Source organism: Pan troglodytes, chromosome 8 (genome assembly GCF_028858775.2).
Source record: "Pan troglodytes isolate AG18354 chromosome 8, NHGRI_mPanTro3-v2.0_pri, whole genome shotgun sequence".
Taxonomy (NCBI): Eukaryota; Metazoa; Chordata; class Mammalia; order Primates; family Hominidae; genus Pan; species Pan troglodytes.
Genome location: NC_072406.2, coordinates 105,905,026 through 105,926,030, shown reverse-complemented (window position 1 = coordinate 105,926,030; position 21,005 = coordinate 105,905,026). Strand labels below are relative to the sequence as shown.

The window sequence follows — 21,005 nt, the reverse complement described above, 5'->3', positions numbered from 1 at the left end:
TTTAACAACAAAGCCTTACCTACTAAACATATAGATTTAATAAAATATTCATTTGGAATGAGTTTAAAAGGCTGATTTAGAAATAAGTCTTTTTAGGATATAATTTTCTAAATTCATTTTGATAATTTCTTAATTTTTATGAAAAAGATTTGCTGGTTACAGATTTGCTTCTGTTAGTGCAAATTATTGTGATATAAATTAATAAGAGTTTGATCTTGTCTTTTTGCCAAAGTAAATTACTGTTGAGTTGTTTCTCTTTTTTTCTCTCAGGTTATCAGTTAGTCTTTTTTTGGAGGTTTTCATATATTGTGGACATGGTAATGTGTGTGATGTTAATAATAGTGTCAAGTTATTCTAAAATTTAGAGTATCAGGTTTGACTGCGTATTGTACTTCACCTCAAAGTGCTAGAATTTTTAAATGTGTTTTCAAGGCCATCTATGCTAGTATTTAAAATAAATGTCATTATGCTAATACTTAAAACTATTAACTATTATTACCATTAAATATTGAAAGGTTTCACCCAGCTATAAGTGTGTGTACTTTGGAAAGTGCGTTTTTTTGGGGGGGGGTATTTGTGAGTATGTTGTTTTTTTTGTTTTTGTTTTTTTATTTGTTTTTCCTTAAACCAACTTTCTGAGAAATATGTCCATTCTTTAATACCGTCTTTCCAAAGTGTAAGATTCCCTAATAAGGAGTCGCTAAAATGTCTATCTAAATACAGTCTATCAAGCAAGAATTCTGTGACTGATTTTTTTGGTAACAGTACTTTGATTTGATACTTGTATACAAGTTGGTTGAACATATTACTCTGGTCAGTTTTTAAAGGCTGACTATGGTTAATTTGCATATTTTAGAAGTACATTTTAGGGGTAATACTAGATCATATAGATAAATATTGTCACCAACTACCATAGCTAATATTCCTTTCCTTTCTGCAGGTCAATTTTTCTGTGGAAATAAATATTGTGATAAAAAAGAAGGCTTAAAGAGTTGGGAAGTTAATTTTGGTTATATTGAGCATGGTGAGAAGAGAAATGCACTTGTTAAATTAAGTAAGTTGATTTTAGGGGGTATATGATTGATTCTTCCAAGTTTGTCTTTAATTTAAAAATATATAGACTTTAAAATTCAAATACAATTTTTAACATATCTTTCTGGAAGTGCTCTTTTTTCTTGGAGCTTCCCAAAGTCCCAAAGAACTTTTTAGCCTCAATTTTTTACATTTTTAGCATTACAGTGGTGTTTCAGTAAAAAGAATTCTAATGTCAAATGTAAACTGGTAATTTGTAGAGTGGGGCTCTGTCCCCATTAACTTGAGAATGCCACCACATTACATAGCTAAGAGGCACAGTATCAGAAAAGGCAGTGTAATCTCACATTAGCTGATTACTCAGTGATATCGTTGTAGCACAGATAATAAATAAATTCACTCTGTTTCACAGTATTAATAAAGAAAAACTTTAGGAAGGCATAATTGTTCTTGACCTCAGTCTTAAAACCATAGGGAATAAATACTCCAGAATACAGCAGTTTCCCTTAGGATGCATGTTTTAGAGTCTGTCATTCTTTTATTTATTTTTTAAGTTAGTCTTCATGTGTCAGCTGTTCCTCTCCCTCATCATATTATTGCCTTTAGCCTTCTCTGGGTCCTAAGTAAATGTGCCTTCAGAGTTTTCTGCTCATACCTAATAAAAGTCAAGAATGTCCCCACATGCTACGTATGCACGTCAATACAGACTGATTTCTGAGTTCCTTCTGGAAGTGCTCAAGAGGAAAAGTCAGCCAGTGTGAACTGAGATTAAGGCAAAAAAAAAAAAAAAAAGAGACCACAATTATGGAACTATTTGAAAAGCTCCTTTGCATTTGAAAGTTCTTAGAGCACTTCAGAGGAAATGACTATACTCACATTATTATTAGATATCTTTGATGTGAGACACATGTTAATGTGCCTGTGGAACACAGTTTGTTTTTGGAACAAATTGACAACACATTTTTCTAAAATAGTGTTATTTTCAATTCCTCAAGCTAATATTTTTATTATATGTATGTGTGTATATATTTGCATTTTTGAGGTGAGAAGGTCAGATTGTTTTCTTTAGATTGTTTGTTTACCCTCTTATAGTAATGGAATATAAAGAAAGTGCGAATTTATGATATTAAAAGTAGATTAGCAGTGTGGTTATTCAAAATCAGCCATTCAGTGGTGTCTTTTCTTTTTAGGGTTATGCCAAGAATGTTCCATTAAATTAAATTTCCATCACAGGTAATGTCTTTTAAAATGCCATTCTTAATGTTTAGTAATCCAGGATATAGTCATTTACCTGCACTAAGTATCTAAATGTAGACTTAGGTGGTTGATGGTTGAATTGGTTGATCATGTAGAAAATCTGGCATTGTCGTATGGCTACATAAACGAGGGGTTTAGAAGTCCGCTATGCCCTATTCTTGCCAAGCAGTTTTAAATGTAAAGGCCTATGTGAGGTGGTAGATGGATGTTAGAATTTTTAGTTTGGAGCCAATGTTCTGACACTTTAATATTAGAAATTATGTTGTAAAGCAGACTTCATAAAGCAGTTCTTGTGTCTCACTTAGACAGTGTTTTAGCTGGAGTTTGCCATTCTTACAAAGGATTAGACACCTCTATACTCATTTTAAATGTTAAAATCAAGGACAGGCGCGGTGGCTCATGCCTGTAATCCTAGCACTTGGGGAGGCCAGTTTGGGTGGATCACTTGAGGTCAGAAGTTCGAGACCAGCCTGACCAACATGGTAAAACCCTGTCTCTACTGAAAATACAGAAATTAACTGGGCGTGGTGGCAGGTGCCTGTAATCCCAGCTACTGGGGAGGCTGAGGCAGGAGAATTGCTTGAACCTGGGAGGCAGAGGTTGCAGTGAGCCAAGATTGAGCCACTGCATTCCAGCCTAGCAACAGAGCAAAACTCTGTCTCAAAAAAAAAAAAAAGTTAAAATCAGGCTTTTATTGAATGAGCTTTAATGTATCTGCCACATTGAATGTGTGGGAATACCAGTGTCCTGCAGTTATGGGGTTTGAAATCAGACCTCAGTTTTTAATCTCAGCTTCTCCGCTTACTAGGCTTCTTCTTGGGCAAACTGCTTAACCTCTGTAAGGCTTAATTTTATCACCTGTAAAAATGAGGCTACTCACGCTATTGTGGGGAATAAATGAAAGTGCATGTAAAGTGCTTGCCACAGTACCTGGCATTAAAGATGTTCACACTGATTCTTCGCAACTTGCCTTTGTGATGGTCAGGTTTTATGCGCTGGATAACAGTTAAAAGTTCAGCTTTTGCAACTTTGTAAAATGTATACATAAGCATATTAATTTTAAAATAGCTTTCTTTTTTTTCAAGCAATCACATGGGTTGTCAAAAAATAACAGCTTTGTTATAAATGTGCCTATATAGTATTTTAGCTGTTAAAAATAAATGTTAAATAATATTTTTAATTCTTAAAATTAGCAGGATTATTTTTATTATTTTCATTATTCTTTATTTTTTTGAGACAAGGTCTCACTCTGTTGCCTAGGCTGAAGCACAGTGGTGTGATCATGGCTCATTGCAGCCTCAGCCTCCTGGGCTCAAGTGATCCTCACACCTCAGCCTCCAGAATAGCTGAGACTACAGGAGTACATCACCACACCTGGATAATTTTTTTTTAAAGTTTTTGTAGAGATGGTGTTTCCCTATGTTTCCCAGGCTGGTCTCAAACTCCTGGACTCAAGCAGTCCTCCTGCCTCAGCCGCCCAAAGTGCTGGGATGATAGGCATAAGCCTCCACACTTGGCCAGAACTTTTTTGGATTACTGGAATAGCCTAAACCTTTATTTCCCCTTCCCATCAGTGATACTGAAAGAAAGCAGGGATTTGTTTTGACCTTGACTTTTGAGCTTCATTTCAAAATGGAAATGATTCTTACAAAATATGCAAAAGTGGTTAATGCATTAAATACTATTATAGCATTTGGTAGATGTACTTTAACTTGGAAAATCTACTGAACAAGTTTTTTGAAAGTAATCTTTTCCTTTGTCTCTATTCTCCTTGCCAGTCCCAATTTCAGCATTATCACTTTTTCCCATTTAGTATTTCTTTTCTTAACCTATTAAAATTAATTAATTGTTTGCCAACCTTGTAAACCTGCCCTAGAAGAGATAAAGCTGCAACAATAAGAGTATAAATTATAAGTGGCCTGATGTTGATATATGAATTAACAATAAGCCCTTTCCATTTTCATTCCATTATGCTTCTACTATATTCCTTTATTCTTAAGAGTAGAAATTTCTATTTACTGGTGGCTTAGAGCTGTTCAGCAGTTTCTTCTTATTTGTGTTTTTTTAACATGTAGGTGGATATGGATTATGTGAAGGGAAATGAGGCTTTTTTTTTGTAATTTAGTTTTAAATGGCTAAGTGATAGAATATAGAAAGAAAGAAACAAATACAATTATAATTTGTATTTACTATGGTCGTATACAGAACTTATAGAAAATAATTATTTGTGTCAGTGTTAAGACTTCATTATCTTATAGAATGATTTTAATTAATATACAAGCATAAAATATTTACAGTCTCACTTAACGTTCCTTATTATATAAATCACATTTAAAAAATAAGTATTTTAACTGATTTTGGTTTTTTGTTCATATGATGGTTATTTTTGAAAAGGTCAGTTGGAAAAGTTAACTTTAATTTTATATTGTTTAACACAAAGGAGAAAAGAAATCAAGTCAAAAAAAAGAAAAGATAAAACCAAAAAAGATTGTGAAGAGTCATCACATAAAAAATCCAGATTATCTTCTGCAGAAGAGGCCTCCAAGAAAAAAGATAAAGGTAAAAGGAAATTAAGATAAGGCATCTACTCACATTTGTGAGCATGAAATATAATCTGCCATATTTCATTCATCTAATTGATGAATGCATTGAGAATTTCATTTTATGGTAGTTGAGAGGAAACTGGCTGAGAATTTAGATATGAACTTAAAGTGACTTACAGGAGTTTTAAGAACTCCTCTAAATTAATTAAGGGTTAATTTTAGTTCATTTTTGGCAGATAGTATAATATTGCCAACAGTTTTCTAATTCCTGGCTTTGTCACCTACAGACTTGTTACTTTGCATCAGTCACTGAACTGCTTTATTTTTCTTATGTGTATAGGGGTGAGGTGCATACCTGGCCTTCATACTGGTCAAGCTTATTGTGGAAACTCAAATAAGAATGTGAAAGGGACTTTGATCAGTGCCTTTAAACAGTCTATAATCTATAAATCAATATAAAATTGTAACACTGATTTTATTTATAATGGCCTATGTGACTTTTTTTACTAGTTTATGAGTTTCTAGAAATGAGAAAGATTGTCATATATCTGTGTTCTCAGAGCCTAGCATGGTGCTGTGCACATATACTTAGAACTGCCTGCTTTTTCTTTAGCAGTCCTTAAGCTCGCTAAGACTCAATTTCTTCATGTGTAAAATGGTCTTGATTCCTTTTAGAATTGTTCAGAAGTTGAAACGAGATAATTCATTAAGCAGTTTGCATAGTACTTGGCACATATTAGCTATTATGAAGGTTACTTCTAGTTGCTTTTTTTAGCCCATAATAAAGTAGAGTCAATCGGCTGTAATTTATAGTGAATCAGACTAATCTAGATAGGTAATTGAATTAGATTCAAGCCAATGTTAATATAATATTTGGACAGGAGAGGGCTCTCTTGCTCCAGCTGTGAAGATCATTAGCTATGTTGCATGCTTAGAAGCATTTACTTCTTCTTGCACATGGTAATATATTCGTTATGTAGCAGAGTTTAAATCTATGTGCCCTTGTGATACTGTCTACTCCCATAGCTTCAAGTATATGGTGTCACCAACCTTTAGACTTCGTAAAATTGATAGATGGTGAGAGGAAGATATTGTTATTTTATTGCTTATTGAGAGATGGCATTTGTAGCAGAATGCCTTTTTTGTCTCTATCTTAATTATTTTCCACTCTAAGGTAAATTTTAACCAATAAATGTTAAAAATATGTTTTGAGTTTTAAAAACTTATTTATCCTTATATGCTAGTAAAACATTTAATATGTCACTTAAGAAATTTGTTGCCCTCATTGTATTATATGTTCATTCTTATCACAACTGTGATACCATGTTAATCACTGCGTATTCCAAATGAAAGAACTAGTCTCTACTTTATAAAATGTTACTCAGTACAATCAAAGTAGATCAGGTAGATGAATGCTCAGGTTCAGGGCTGAGGTTGGACCCTTCGTATTATGCGTACATATGCACATGATCTTCCTTATAGACATTTTTCCCTTAGTGTTCTGTCAGTAGATGACACCTATGTTGACCTAAAAACTAATATCAGAAATCTGGGGATTATCCTTGATACTTTCTTTCCCCTTATTATTTATGTTTAATTTGTCACCAAGTCCTGTGAATTTTACCCCCAGAGTATATATTTCTCAAGTTCTCTCCACCCTACTACAAACCACTATATTTTCTCTTATAGGCTACTGTTGTATTCTCCTTACGGGTTCCGCCTCTGTCTTGCCATCCCACCTTCCCTCCTCTTAATCCATTCTCCATAAATCAATGATTTCCTGTTGTTTTTAGGCTGATAAGCAAAATCCTGGACAAAGCTAAAAGGTTCTCTGTGATCCAGAACTTGTGTACTATACAAGGCTTGTTTCTCACCACTCCGTACCTCACGTTCACACTCCCCCCATGTAGCCTTTCAGTTTCTGGAAAATGTCAAGCCTCTTTCAATTTTAGGGGTTACATGGATGCTGTGTCTTCTCTTCCTAAAACTCTCAGTTCTATCCCAGCTCATCCTTCAGGTCTAAGCTCTTAAATGTCATTTCCAAGGATCCTTTCCTGATTTCATCCCCCACCTTGAATCTAAATTAGGACTCTCATTTGTAATGCTGTCATGGCTCCTGACACTTTCCATTATTACACATATGACGATGTAAAAGCCAAAGAGAGGCAGAGATTCTGCCTGCTTTGTTCATTGCTATATCCCCAGCACCCCACTAGCTCATGTTCAGCATAAATAATAATGAGTAAAGGACTTTGAAGATTCTTCAGGGATAGAAGACCAAAGCAAGGTGGAATTGAGACATCTCTTTCTTATGTATTCTCTATTTAGAGTGCCTTTGAAAGCAAAGTCTCTAGAAATATAGCTTTTTTACCCCCAACTTCTATGGTATATAACAGAAAATAACAAAATTTTAGCAAACTTTTAGGAAAACCATGTGGAACTCTTTAATATCTTATCTGGGATCATCTAGAATTAGCTTTATCATTGATTTGATTCTTTCTTGCCAAACCACCTTAATTTGGACCAGACTTGAAGAGTAATTAATAAACGCTTAACATCTCAGCTGCGTTTAGACTGTTGACAACTTCCTTTAATTTTATTTCTATCTTTCTGGCCTCTCTTTAGCTAATGCTTTTTTTTTTTGTAAGGCAGGGTCTTCTTGTTCTGTCACCCAGGCCCCAGGCTGGAGTGCTGGAATACAGTGGCATAATCTTGGCTCACTGCAGCAGGCTTAACCTCGGAGGCCCATGTGATCCTCCTTTCTCAGCCTCCCAGGTAACTGGGACTACAGGCCTGCACTACCATACTCAGCTAATTTTGTTGTTGTTGTTGTTGTTGCAGAGACAGGGTCTTGCTGTTTCCCAGACTGGTCTCAAACTCCTGGCCTCAAGCAATTCTCTCACCTTGGCCCCCCAAAGTGCTGGGATTACCAGCATGAGTCATCACACCCGACCTCCTTAGCTGCTTTTAACTGAAGTTCCTTCTCAGTCTTACATTTAGCTGTTAGAGTTCCTCGGGGCTCTTACCTAGATTTCTCTAGTTTCTCTCTGTACTCCCAGTGTAATCCCATCAACTCTCATAGCTTTAGGTTACCGTCTTAGAAAATGTTAAATAAGTAATAGATGGATGAACTAGATAGCTGAATGAATGGATAGAGAGAAAAAATAAGAAAGATCAGTAGCTGACTTTAAGGACCAGTCTGCTTTGGCAGGTATGAGGAGAACAAGATATTTAGGTAGACTGTCTTGGGAAAATGTTCAGAATCTTATCTGTCTCACCATCACCCCTTTCCCAAAAGCTACGTCATCCTTCAGGTTTCTGCTTAGCTCAATTCCTTGGAAAGGCCCTTCCTGACACCCTTCTCCTCACTTCTCCAAATAAGATTATGTTCCTCTTACATATTCCAATAATACCTGTCACTTCTCCTTTAGAAATACATAGTATCCTTGGAATAAATTGTTTATTTTCTGTAAGGGAAGGGACTGTGTGACATGTTTACTTCGTTATCTCTAATTCCTAATAGTGCTTGCTCCCATAGTAGGCATTCAATAAGTGTAGGTGAGTGAATCAGTGAATTCAACCACATTTTCTGAAAGTTGAAAGGAACTTCAGAGATCAGTCCTGGAATCACGACTGAAAGGATATTCTTTAATTTTGCTTTTCAAAGTAAAGTCCTCTGGGCAGCATTTAGGAACTTGTTAGCAACTCACAATCTCAGACCCTTCCAGATCTACTAACAAGTTCCCAGGGCGAATCATATTCACTAAAGTTTGAGAGAGGCACTGCTGTATATTATGTGGTTGTTCTGCATTGGTTCAACATTTCCAGGGAAAAGGAACCCACTACTATCAAAAATAAAGCTTTACATTTTCAGGTAGTTGTATTTGCTAGCACGTTTCTCTTAACATTCAGCCAAAATCTACAGCTTCCTCCCTTTGGTTCTAATTATGTTCTTGGGCCTCCAAATTAAGCCTAACATCTTTTTTACCTACGGACCTTTGGATATTGGGAAGCAGGTATCATGTTCCTCATTAGAGGATGACAGGAAAGAATACATTTCCTGTTTCCTTACCCTGTAGTTCTTATACTCTTCATCTGGTCTAAAGGGGCCAAAAACTTTGGGTTACGAGGCCTCCTATCCAGGAACATTGGAGGAATTGTTACTGTCCATCTGTCACCTGCCCTTTTTTACTTTATCATCCTTCAGAAATATTTTCCCTGAGGTCTTATTGCAGGAAGCTCTGTATCGTGGTGATTTTTTTTTTAAATTACACTGACCGGTCTTCAGTGCCTTTCTCTCTCTGTTTCTCTCACTGGATGACCATTGTAGAGCTGAGAATTTTTGTTTTATGACATAATTGTGTTGTGTTCTTATCAGTTTCTGAGAACTAATACTTACCTACATATATGACTTTAGAAAAGATACTGTAAAAAGCAAGTATTTATTTGTAAACTGCTTTCAAATGTTGAACATCTCTATAGATAATAAATTATTGCTTATATTGCAGCTAATTATCTGTGAGGTTTTCTTTTTAGCAATATGAGATTTTTTTTGCGGGTATTCATTATTTTTTGTTTTGTGCTGGCTATTACAGACCATATGAGCACATAAGATATGATCTCTGCCTAAAAGAACGTAACATTTTAATGAAGGAGATAAGACTAAGGAACATGAAAGATTAGAAAACAGCGAAGTGCTTATCTGTAAGACTATAAGCAAACTAGAATATTGCTAAGAATTCTGGTTATAGCTACAATGATTGCACTATTACAAGATGATAGTTAATAAATCAATGATGTTTCCTTTTCAGGACATTCATCTTCAAAGAAATCTGAAGATTCTCTACTTAGTAAGTAACAAGTGTTTATTTAATAAAAATATGCATTTGAGGTATTTGCAATTTAGATTTCCCATGAATCGTGTCTTGCTGTGATGTGAATTATTTTTTGTTTTTGTTAATTATTTTTGTACATGAGAAAAACTGTAGAAAAAAGGCCAAAAGTGTATAGGATTTATTCCCCAATTAAGGGCATTAAGAAGTTTCTTATTTTAAGTATAGAGAGCATTAAAAATTTTTCCAGTAAATACAATGGATATATCTTTCAATTTCATGTTATAAAATGTGAAGGAAGAAAGATAAAGGGATGAGGTTGAAATGGATTTAAATTAGGCCTATGGTTTTCACTAGCTTGGATCAAAACAGATTGGATTTCGTTGAGTATTTGCTGCAAATTTTATTATTTTTTCCCTGCAATATTCCAAAAAGTATTCACAATGACTTATAAAAACATACACAATAAGTTTTTTTAAGGTTAAAAAAGTCAGAATAATGGAAAAATAAGGTAGAATAGCAATGTAAAGCTACAGGTGAAATTTATACACACAAATGTATTCCAAAAAGTCCTGCATAATTGCAGAGATAGATCACAGATTTGTCAGTGTTCTTCCTAACAACCAAACCTAAGAGTGAAACCAGCAATAGAAAGATTAATTGTACCCATAAGATAATAATGAGAACTCCTGGAGTGTTCAGCTTTTTGCTGGCAGTTTTGAGAGAAGAGTCTTCTATGGGTTTATAAAAGGGTACACCCATTTGTGTCATAACAAACAGTAGCTTTGAATCTAAACAGTAATATAATGTTGAATTTTTTAAAGACTTGTAGTAGGCTCAAGGCCTAATAATAAGGTGTAGTTCAATAGCATATCTAATTCATTTTATACTCTCTGGACTTATCTCATAGAAATTTAGAAACTTGAGATTTCTAGGCTTACTTAGTTATTTTATTTTATTTTTTTGGAGACGGAGTCATGCTCTTTCACCCAGGTTGGAGTGCAGTGGCGCGATCTCAGCTGACTGCAGCCTCTGCTTCCCAGGTTCAAGTGATTCTCCTGCCTCAGCCTCCCAAGTCGCCGGGACTGCAGGCACCCATCACTATGCCCAGCTAATTTTTGTATATTTAGTAGAGATGGGGTTTCACCATGTTGGCCAGGCTGGTCTTGAACTCCTGACCTTGTGATCTGCCTGCCTTGGCCTCCCAAAGTGCTGGGATTACAGGCGTGAGCCACCACGCCTGGTCACTTGGTTATTTATAAACCTAAGAATTAAGAAAACAATTTTTATGACTTTAAAATAATATTTATTGTGGCAAACCCAGGGAAAAAAGTTTGATGATTATTCTAAATTTCAAAACTCAAATATAAACATTATTTGCATTTAGTATAATTCTTAACAAGAAATTTTAAATATTCAATGATCAGAAATTTTGCACTGAGAAAAATAGAAATGTTAAGATATTTGTTGTTTAAAAATTTAGCAGAGAGGGAGATGTTGATGGAGGTATCCCTTTCTTAGGAATATAGTATATTCCTTATCATTATTTTGCTTGTACCAACTTTGTTTTCAACATATTTGAAGTGTCTTAAAGCACTGACTCTTTCTCTCCACGTAAATTCTAATTTATCAGGAGGTCCTTTCCTAAATTAGGTAAAATGTAGTGACAGTTTCGAAAATACATTCAAGTATAAGACCAGTGGACCAATGTTATCTCAGGATGAAATCATAGATACATACTTCAACAAAGGTGTACACAGGCTAAAGTGGGAGAGTGTATTTTAGTTTTCATCCATTTCCAATAATGAGAGGTGTGAATGCTTATGCAATATAGAAAAAATTCCCCTTTTTCAGTTCTAATTTTTTATCCTTAAAAAGTCTTTTGGGGCAAATTCTTGAATCACTGATTTATATTATTCTTTTATTTCTTCTGCCTGCCTTCTCCTTCCCACTGTCTTTCACCCCTGCGCTTTGAATCCTTCCCTGCTTCCTAGAAATAGCCCTTAATGCTCTTTTACCTCTCCTCAGCTAAGTCAAATTTTTACTAGTAGAAGCAGGGTGAATACTGTGAAGACTATATCCAATCTGAGAAACCCCTAGCTAATTTGATCTTGAAAAAACAAACTATCCACTTCAAGCTGACCTGCTGTTTGGCAGCCGGAACGCTATTTACCATAGCAAGCATGAAACATATACATTGTTATGGTATGCCAACCCCAGATATCCTCTCAGGCGGTCAGTCATCTGTATTACATGGTCTTGGCAATTTCAGACCTCACATTTTGCTCTTTATTTCCATTTGGACAATACTCAGTTACCTTCTTAACCCATTTGACATCTGGATTATTAAAACCAAATCCATGGAGAGAAACTCAATTTCTGTTGGGACAGTAACAAGTGCTTTAGATATGTTACCTCATTTAATCTTAATAATGTGCATATAATATCCTCATTTTGTAGATGAGAAAAATCAAGACCTAGAGAATGTCTTTAAATGAATGAAGAAACTCAATTTTTAAATATATATATATTTAAAGTATACAACTTGATGATTTGCTGCCCTCTTAACAAATTTCAAGTATTGTTATCTTTAGTCACCTTGCACATGAGATCGCCCAAGAACCAAAGAATTGAAGTAAAGTGCCCAAGGTCAAATAGTTAATGGCAAAGCTGGGATTAAACATAAGTTTATAATTCCAAAGTCTATGCCCTTTACCTGTATCATCAATCAATAACTGTTCATCAGTGAAATCAACTGTATGTCTATTCTTTATACCTCAGTTTTGGCATATGCATTGTACAGATCCACATTAAATGATTTGATCTATGTTTCACTTCTGTCTGTAAAATGGGTATAAAGAGACCTACTTCATTGGATTATTATCAGAATCAAATGAGAAAACATACATGTAAAGTATGTGCCTGACGCAAAGTAAGTCCTTGATAACCTGTAGCTATCATTGTTATCAGAGAAAAGAAAAATACAGACATATAAATCCTGTGTTTGTTCTCTAGAATTGATGAAATCAAAAGTTAAGTCTATAAAAATCTGACCTGTCCATTTGTTACCATGATTGTTGGAGGCATTTGCCATTTCTTAAGTAGTGCAAGTTATTAGTTACCATATAATATCCACAAAAACCAAGATGATAGACCTACTTTCATTATTCAAAACATGTAGGAAAAATTGTATATAATTTTAGGCACCACACTCTAAAGGGAACATTGAAAACTTGAAGCAGGTCAAGAAGAAAAAAACTGAGGTATGGAGAAAACTTGAAATTATACTGTAGGAAGAATGTTGGAGGAACTGCAGATGTTTACCTGGGAGAAGAGTGAAAGGATGGGAGGGAAGAGATGAGGAAGTAGACATGGAAATTACTGTATGGATATTTGCAAGGCTGCTACTATGTAGGAGACTTATTTTTTATGACTCTGGGTTGGCAGAACTGCCCAAAGACAGATTTTTGCCTTAATTTAAGGAAAAACTTGTCCCTTAGAACTGTCTGACAAAAGGAATGGAGAAATGGGCTGCCTCTGGAGTAGCGAGTGTTCCAGCATGGATTGGATTGGCACTTATTGGAGGTGTTGCAGTGAAGGTTCATTCATTGGATAAGTGTTGGATTAAATGACCTCCAGATTCCCCTTTCAACTCAGAAAGTCAGTGACTTAAATTCTGATCCCTACTTACCAATAATTACTGAATAGATTTGACAGTGATGCATTCTTTTGTGTTGCCTGTTCTTCCAATTGTTATTTCCTTAGTAACACTCCTCCCGCCCCTGGCAGGTTGTAACAGTTACGATAGCAATGATTTGTAGTGACTACCAACCCTCAGGGAACCAGGATACTATAGATTCATAGGGTTATAAGGGACCTTAAAGGTCATTTAGTCCAGTCTTGTAGACTTGATTCTCTAGGGATATCTGGCCACTTTTTTAGTGGGTATTTTTTAAGACAGTTAGTTTATAATGTTCCTCTAAACTGACTTGATTTTTTAGTAAAATTGACTGGTATCAGAAAACTGGTGTAAGAAAGCTGGCATGTGGGAAGTACTCTTGGAAGGGAACAAGATAACAGCTGTCCACTTGTAAAGGCCTTGTAGGTTTCGTTCTCTGGCATCATTAACATTAGCAGAGTAATACAATAGTAATAACCTTGCTAGGCCTAATTAATTTTTCTCTGCTTAGTTTATCTCATATTAATGAGTTTTCATAAAAATAAGAGAAGATTTTAATTCTTTTTTTTCCCTCACATTATCAATTTGGGACACTGGCCATTCCAGTGATGGCTGTCATTGAGTCAGGAATCTTGTTTTCAAGATTAAAATTTTATCATTTGTATGTAGATCATTAGAATACAAAATGCCCTCCCCCACTTTTGCCATTTTTGCTAGAATTGGTGTCAGAATAGATTCAGTTAGGAGCAAAGTTCAGACACACATGTTGATTCAGGGATCAGAGTCCAACAGGTAAAAGGCTAGAACCACCGTAACAAATCAATGCTGTTTTATTTTTATGTTGTGTTTAACTAAAGGACATTCTGTATTGACAGGCCACATTTGTGCCATTTCTTTTTTAGACTAATAATCATTATTGGAGAGGAGTTGTCTGCTAATGTAACTACTTTGTGGGTTATAGTGTTATTGTCTGATAATTTTGCAGTATTTTTAAATTTTTAGTTGACTAATACAGGTGATTTATTTGAAACATATCTATTTTGTCATCTTTAATAAAATGTCTTTATTGTTTTTACTGATTTTGAAGGTAATTCATGCTCATTGTTTAAAATACAAACAATTTGAAAATGTTTAAAATAGAAAGTAAAAGTATTCCAGGCCCACAGGTAATATAATCACTGTTAAATTTGGTTGGCTTTTGCAAACTTACAATACATATATAAAATTACATGTATGTATATAATGTGCATATGTTTTTAACATATCTATTATACTATGCATACTTTTTGTAACTTTTTAAAAATTTGATATAGAATGGACATTTTTCTATTGCAGTACATACAGATATGCTAATGTTTTTAAACAGCTGTATAGTATTTATTTAACCAGTCCTTAATCCCTAATTGGTGGGGAATTAGGTTTTTTGTTGTTGTTGTTATACAGTGTGCATCTTTGTACATATGTATCAGAGGTGCTTATTTATGTATGTAAGTAATCAAATTCCTAAAAGCAGCATTGCTGGTCAAAGGGTATGTGTTTTAAACTGATCTATATTGCCAGATTTTTCTCCAGAAAAAGGTTTACAGAATTTTCACTCCCAGCAATGTGTGAGAATGCCAGTTTCTTCCCTGAAACAGGCTTCTTCTCATTATGTAATCAGCATTGGTTTTTTAAAATGTCTCACAATTTTTTTTTAAATAATTTAACTAGCTGGTCTTACATACTAGCTCAGTTCTTAAGGTACTAATCCTAATGTAAACATGTTCTCTACAAATGTAAATCTTAACTTGCGTGTCTTCTGTGTAACCAAGAAAAAGAAGAAACTAGATCAGAGACAACTATATTGCAAGAGATAATTGACTTATAAGAGTTAATATTGGAATTGCTACTTTAACTCAGTGTAACTTAGAGAAGTTTCGATGAGACTTAAAATCCTTGGCCTTTTTGCTGAGATTCTTTGGTAACCCTTGGCTTATTTATATATGTTTTAAAAGAATTTATTGTACCTGTGAGAGTGAATTAAATTTCTAGAGAGCCATAAAAGTTGAAGCTGAGTTAAATAAAAAGTTAATTGTATTGGCGAATAATTCAAAATGTGCTTTAAGTATAATAGGTTTTTAAAAATCATCTTTTTTAAATGAACAGGAAACTCTGATGAGGAAGAAAGTGCTTCAGAATCTGAACTTTGGAAGGGTCCACTACCAGAGACAGATGAAAAATCACAGTAAGTGCTGATATTAATAGAGAATATGTACCTTTTCAATCAGTTTAGGAAGCTATAACCACAGCTTTATTAATGGAAAAATACAACATCATGGTGATCTATTTAATGCCAAGGACTGCCTAGCCTGGTAAGATTAGAGCTTATTCCCAGCCATTGTCATAAGCAGCCAACACATCCAGCTTCCTCCTGGTAAATAAATCTTTCATCAGTTCACTTTAACAGATGAACCTCTGGTCCTTGCTTGGATTTCTTCAGAGATGGCTGTTTCCTAAGCTTCCAGAGAAGCCTATTCCATCATACTGTGATTATCATAAACCTATGCAAGGGAATCCCTTGCATGGGAAGTACACTTCCATACTGCTATCCCACTGGTCTTTTAAAAAGTAAAATAATAATATTTACTGTTACAAATACATAATATATTTACTATGCTCAGTGTAGTAAAAAAACTACAGCCTAAGGAGATTTACCCAATTCCCCTTAGTTATTCCCCAATATAACTTAGGCTTACATTTTTCCTTAAAAATAGTTTCTTTTTTATTCACTTCTTGAGCAGACTATAATTTAAAATGAGAATGAACAGAGAAGTTATAAAGTAAGCCCACAAAGTAAAGAGAAGGAATGACATTTCACAAGTATTTCAAAGCAAAATTTTAGGTAATACATTTAGGGAGAGGTGCCAACATATGAAATATTTTTATTTTAATCAATCTGGGTATAGTTATGATTATTCTAGAAACTAAGAATTATTTGATGGCTGAATCATGGCAATATATTGATATATAGCAGAATCAGCCAATACGTTGGCTTATTTTATTTTTATTAATCTCATATAATGTATCATGTAGTAATTTTTTTACCCTAATTATTGATCTTAATATGTATGCTTTTTTTTTTAAATAGGGAAGAAGAATTTGATGAGTATTTTCAGGATTTGTTTCTATGAGACGAGAGAGAGAAGCCTCCGCTCCTTAATGTGAAACTTCATGAAGTTTTAAACTTCATACAATTTGAAATTCCATATAAGTTTTTATCTGCAAGTTACAGCTTGTGTGGTTTGTCTTTGGAAATAAAAGTCCAGGTTCTCTCAGAATGTCAGAGGCTTTGGAAGTTTATTAGTTCAATTAAAGACTTTCCTGTCCTTTAAATATCTTTTCAATTGCTTATCTACAATTCTGTTTTATTTGTAGCTCCTAGAGGATAGAGCTGGACAGATTCCATTGTTCCTACATTTTGTAGGTTTTTTTTCACTGCCTTCCTTATGTATCTTCTCTTGCCTTCATTATTTTATTTTATTATTTCTTCTTTTTCTTTTTTTTTAGAGCCACCAATACTGGATTTGTTTGTTTTTCATTTTTTTCTTTTGTAGAAACGGAGTCCTCCTGTGTTGCCCAGGCTGGTATTCAAACTCCTGGCCTTATGCATTCCTCCCACCCTGGCCTCCCAGAGTGCTGGGATTACAGGTGTGAGCCACCATGCTCTGCCAATTATTTTAAATTACTAGGATTAAAGTATATTATGTATGTCTTTAACTTCTTTCTTTCCCATTGATAAACTGGCACCCTTCTTTTAAGTACCTGTTCTCCCATTACCACCTATTTCCAGCTGCTTTTTGAGGTTTTTTGCTTGCCTGTCTCTTGCTTCCTTCTTAACCTCTACCACTTAAGAGAGTTTGTTATAATCAAATTTGACTTCCTAGCCTGTGGATAATTTACTATTAAGTAAATTATTACCACAGGGAGCCAGTGAGGTCCTAGTAGTCTAAAACAGTTCATGTGTTCACAAAAATTGCCTCCCCGGCAGAGATTATGCAGTAAGATAATTTAACTGAATAATACTATGTGCATGTATCTTGCCTCAGATATACTCATGCAAATATGAATATACCTCTGATATGGTTTGGCTCTGTGTCCCCACCCAAATCTCATCTTGAATGTGTACTCCCATAATTCCCACATTTTATGGGAGGGATCCAGTGAGAGAGAATTTGAATCAAGGGGGCGGTTTCCCCCATATTGTTCTTGTGATAGTGAATAAGTCTCACAAGATCTGATGGTTTTATCAGGGGCTTCTGCTTTTGCATCCTTCTCATTTTCTTTTGCTGCTGCCATGTAAGAAGTGCCTTTTGCCTCCCACCATGATTCTGAGGCTTTCTCAGCCATGTGGAACTGTAAGTCCAATTAAACCTCTTTTTCTTCCCCAATCTCTGGTATGTCTTTATCAGCAGTGTGAAAATGGACTAATAGAACTTCTATGCAGAAATATAAAATGTAACTTCTTAACATAAGGTCCTAGTCGCAAGGGTCTATGGAGGTGCTTCAGGAGATCCAAGCCTTTTTAGAATCTGTGCAAACTTCTGTGTATGTTTTTTGGAGGAAAAGTCCATAAATTTCAAATTTTCAAAAATCAGATTTTCAAAAGGATTTATTGATTTCTGAAAACTAGCAAAGATCTGCTTTTATAAAGAGCAAATAGATGGATAGATATAGGAGAAGATGCTTGACTTGATGAATAAGAGAAAGGACATATAGAAAATGAACTGAACATAAGCAGGTATTTTATTGAAGATATACTATTTTAAATAACATTTAAACACGGAATGATTGGCAATAAACTGCAAAATGAGTAATTTGGTATCATTTTAAAATGGTTATTATCAGAGATTTTCCTTTTATTAAACAGTTATTCATTAATTCCACAAATATTTATCAGGCTTCTATTATATGTGATGTACTGAGCTGGGCATGGCTGTAAAGGAACCATCTAGGAAGTAATTATGCAATCATTTCTGAACCTGTTTCAGAAAAGTAAATCAGTGTTGGGTTTATCAGTGTTTAACATTGTTTGATAGTCCCCTCACTTCTTGAATAAATTGTTTTTTTTCACCTCACTACTTGTAGTGTGTAAAAATGAATCTATATTTCTGGGGAAAAAGTGTTTGAAATGTCCAGCCGCAAGACTGATATTAGTAGTAGAATATATGCAGTTAAACATTCTTATGGTAAAAATATGTCCATTGTTTAGTGGTTGTCAGAAAGTAAAATTCCTGCAAAATTAAAATTAGGAATTTAACTAGGAAGAATATCTAAAGACCCTTTAAAAATAGATCAGTGTATTTGGTATTTCAAGTAGCTTTATGACATCAGGCTCATTTATAAATTTATATAAAATCACAATACTTAATCCATGCATACACAGTGACAGATAATGGGAGTTATGTTTTTAAGGAGTCTTGAAAAGGCCTCTAACATGATGAGTTTAAAAAGTAATTCTCCTACATACCTATCTCAAACTTTGCTATAGTGCGGTCAGCGGTGGTCAGCAGACCACTGGTCGGGGGGTGTTGAAGTTAGGCCTTCTTATACTTGCTCTTAGGCAGAGTTCATGTATTTGGCAGACCTTCAGTGGTGGACATCTCCACCCTCAATACAATTTCTGGTGACTAAGGAGGGGAAGTTGTTTGAGCTGACTGATGTTTTGGGGTCTAAAATTACATAGGGCTAAAGGAATAACGTTTCTTACGTGGTTTTTAAAATAATAGTGCTTCTGGAAGTGGAGTTTCAAAATTATTTTAAGCAATGGAAATAAGGGAGCATGCATCACTTAGCTAAGTTGATTACTTTAATAAACAATACTCATTTGAGTGTACATATGACTTACTGTCATACCTTATTTATATCTGTTTGTTGTAACATTTATTCACATAGTATTCATTCATATTACTGAGTGCCTACCTTGTGCCAGGCACTGCTCTAGGTGCCGAGATAGAGCTGTGAACAAAACAGACAAAATAGACAAAATCTTTCCTCATAAATTTTACATTCTAATGTGAGAGAAGCAGTCTGACAATTCTAAGTACCTAACTGATAAAAATAAATGGCGATTCATTTCTTGGCTGCTCAAAATTGAACATTATCTTGTCTATTACAAAATATATAGGTTCATTGATGTTCAATTCTTTAGAATATAGATAGCTTGTGACAAAAAAAAATCTATGATAAAATATATGGCATAACTATATTATTCTATTTTCTAATTTTATCTATGATTATAGATAAGTAAAAGAAAGAAGAAATCTTAAATTTCTCGAATATCCAGACAGACATATACCATGCAGTCGAAGTAGTTGATTGCCCTTAGTTTGTCTTAACAATTTAATATTTAGAATGCCTGGTAGGTCTATTAATCATTTTTAGAAAGTCATCTTGGTTGAAGTTTTTCTGTACTATTTTTGATAAGGTTCTTGCATAATCCAATCACATGCTTCTTAATGCATAATATTCATTAGCTGCTTTAACTTGCATTATGATTATCCAGTTAGAATCTTGTGCATTGATAATCTTTTTAATGAAAAGAATAGTTCTGAACTGTAAAAAATATTCTTAGTTACACCCAAAATAATTGATTTCAAACTTTGAAGGAGGAGTGTAGGTCAAAGGCATAGTTTTAATAAATATTGCCAAAAAATAGTTTGGTCTTCATCATTCTATTATCAAGGGTAAAAGTAGAGAAAAGAGATAAGCATTTCAGATGGAATGACGTTGAATAAAATGACATCATTATTTTCTATATCATATTTACAACATTATACATTCTATACTGCATTTACTCTTTTATTAAGACGTTGAGAGATTTTAGTTCGGGGAGTGGCTTGAGGTATGAATCACAGTTACGAATGTTATGGGTGAATTGTGTCTCCCCCACCCCTCACCCATTTCATATATTTAAGCCCCAATCCCCAGTACCTCAGAATGTGACTGTATTTGGAGATAAGGCCATTAACGAGGTAATTAAGACTAAAATGAGGTCACATGGGTAGGCCCTAATCCAGTCCTACTGGAGTCCTTATAAGAAAAGGAGATTAGGACACAGACACACAGAGGGAAGACCATGTGAAGACACAGGGAGAAGATGGCCATCTGCAAACCAAGTTGAGAGGCCTCCCAAGAAACCAACCCTGCCATCTCCTTGATCTTGAACTTCCAGCCCCCAGGACTTTGAGAAAATACATTTCTATTGGTTAAGCACCCAGTCTGTGGTACTTTGTTATAGCAGCCTTAGCAAATAAATACAATTAATGTTTTAAAAAAGAATTTGTGACTAGTTTCAGGATTGCATATTTTTTAATTTAAAATAAATTGGCACCAAAAATGTACCTATTTTTGTCATATTTTGCACTTTTGTTGAACTTTATTTTGCCCCTGGGATTTTTGGGCTAGCAATATATATTTTCTTCATAGTCACAGGGTAGTTTTTCTGAAGATCCTGTTACTTGATGATTTGTTGAAGTTCTTTTGAATGTTTTCTGGTTTTCTTCAAAGGTAAAATGATATTTGAAGTTTAGACCAGTTAGATAATATTACAACATTAAACATGTTTTGGACTTTTTGTCATTACCACCTCCTGAATCTTCAGCAGCTAGTAAAATCAAGGAAAGC

General features: G+C 34.5%; 2 protein-coding genes across 5 annotated transcripts in view; one reads left to right on the top strand and one right to left on the bottom strand.

Moving 5' to 3' along the window:
* The window catches only part of FRA10AC1 (FRA10A associated CGG repeat 1), a 32,876-nt gene extending 16,216 nt beyond the window's left edge, over positions 1-16,660 (top strand). For all 3 annotated transcript variants that reach the window (XM_507931.8, XM_009458956.3, XM_054659804.1), the window contains exons 9-14: positions 941-1,054; positions 2,223-2,265; positions 4,730-4,848; positions 9,644-9,682; positions 15,489-15,567; positions 16,471-16,660. In XM_507931.8, coding sequence (XP_507931.2) covers positions 941-1,054; positions 2,223-2,265; positions 4,730-4,848; positions 9,644-9,682; positions 15,489-15,567; positions 16,471-16,513 — 437 coding nt within the window. In that variant the 3' untranslated portion in view covers positions 16,514-16,660. The remainder of the gene's footprint in view (positions 1-940; positions 1,055-2,222; positions 2,266-4,729; positions 4,849-9,643; positions 9,683-15,488; positions 15,568-16,470) is intronic.
* Positions 16,661-20,674: 4,014 nt separating this feature from the next.
* Positions 20,675-21,005, bottom strand: part of PDE6C (phosphodiesterase 6C) — a 61,643-nt gene continuing 61,312 nt past the window's right edge. For both annotated transcript variants that reach the window (XM_063782021.1, XM_001148438.6), the window contains exon 22: positions 20,675-20,985. In XM_063782021.1, the coding sequence (XP_063638091.1) occupies positions 20,927-20,985 (59 nt within the window). In that variant the 3' untranslated portion in view covers positions 20,675-20,926. The remainder of the gene's footprint in view (positions 20,986-21,005) is intronic.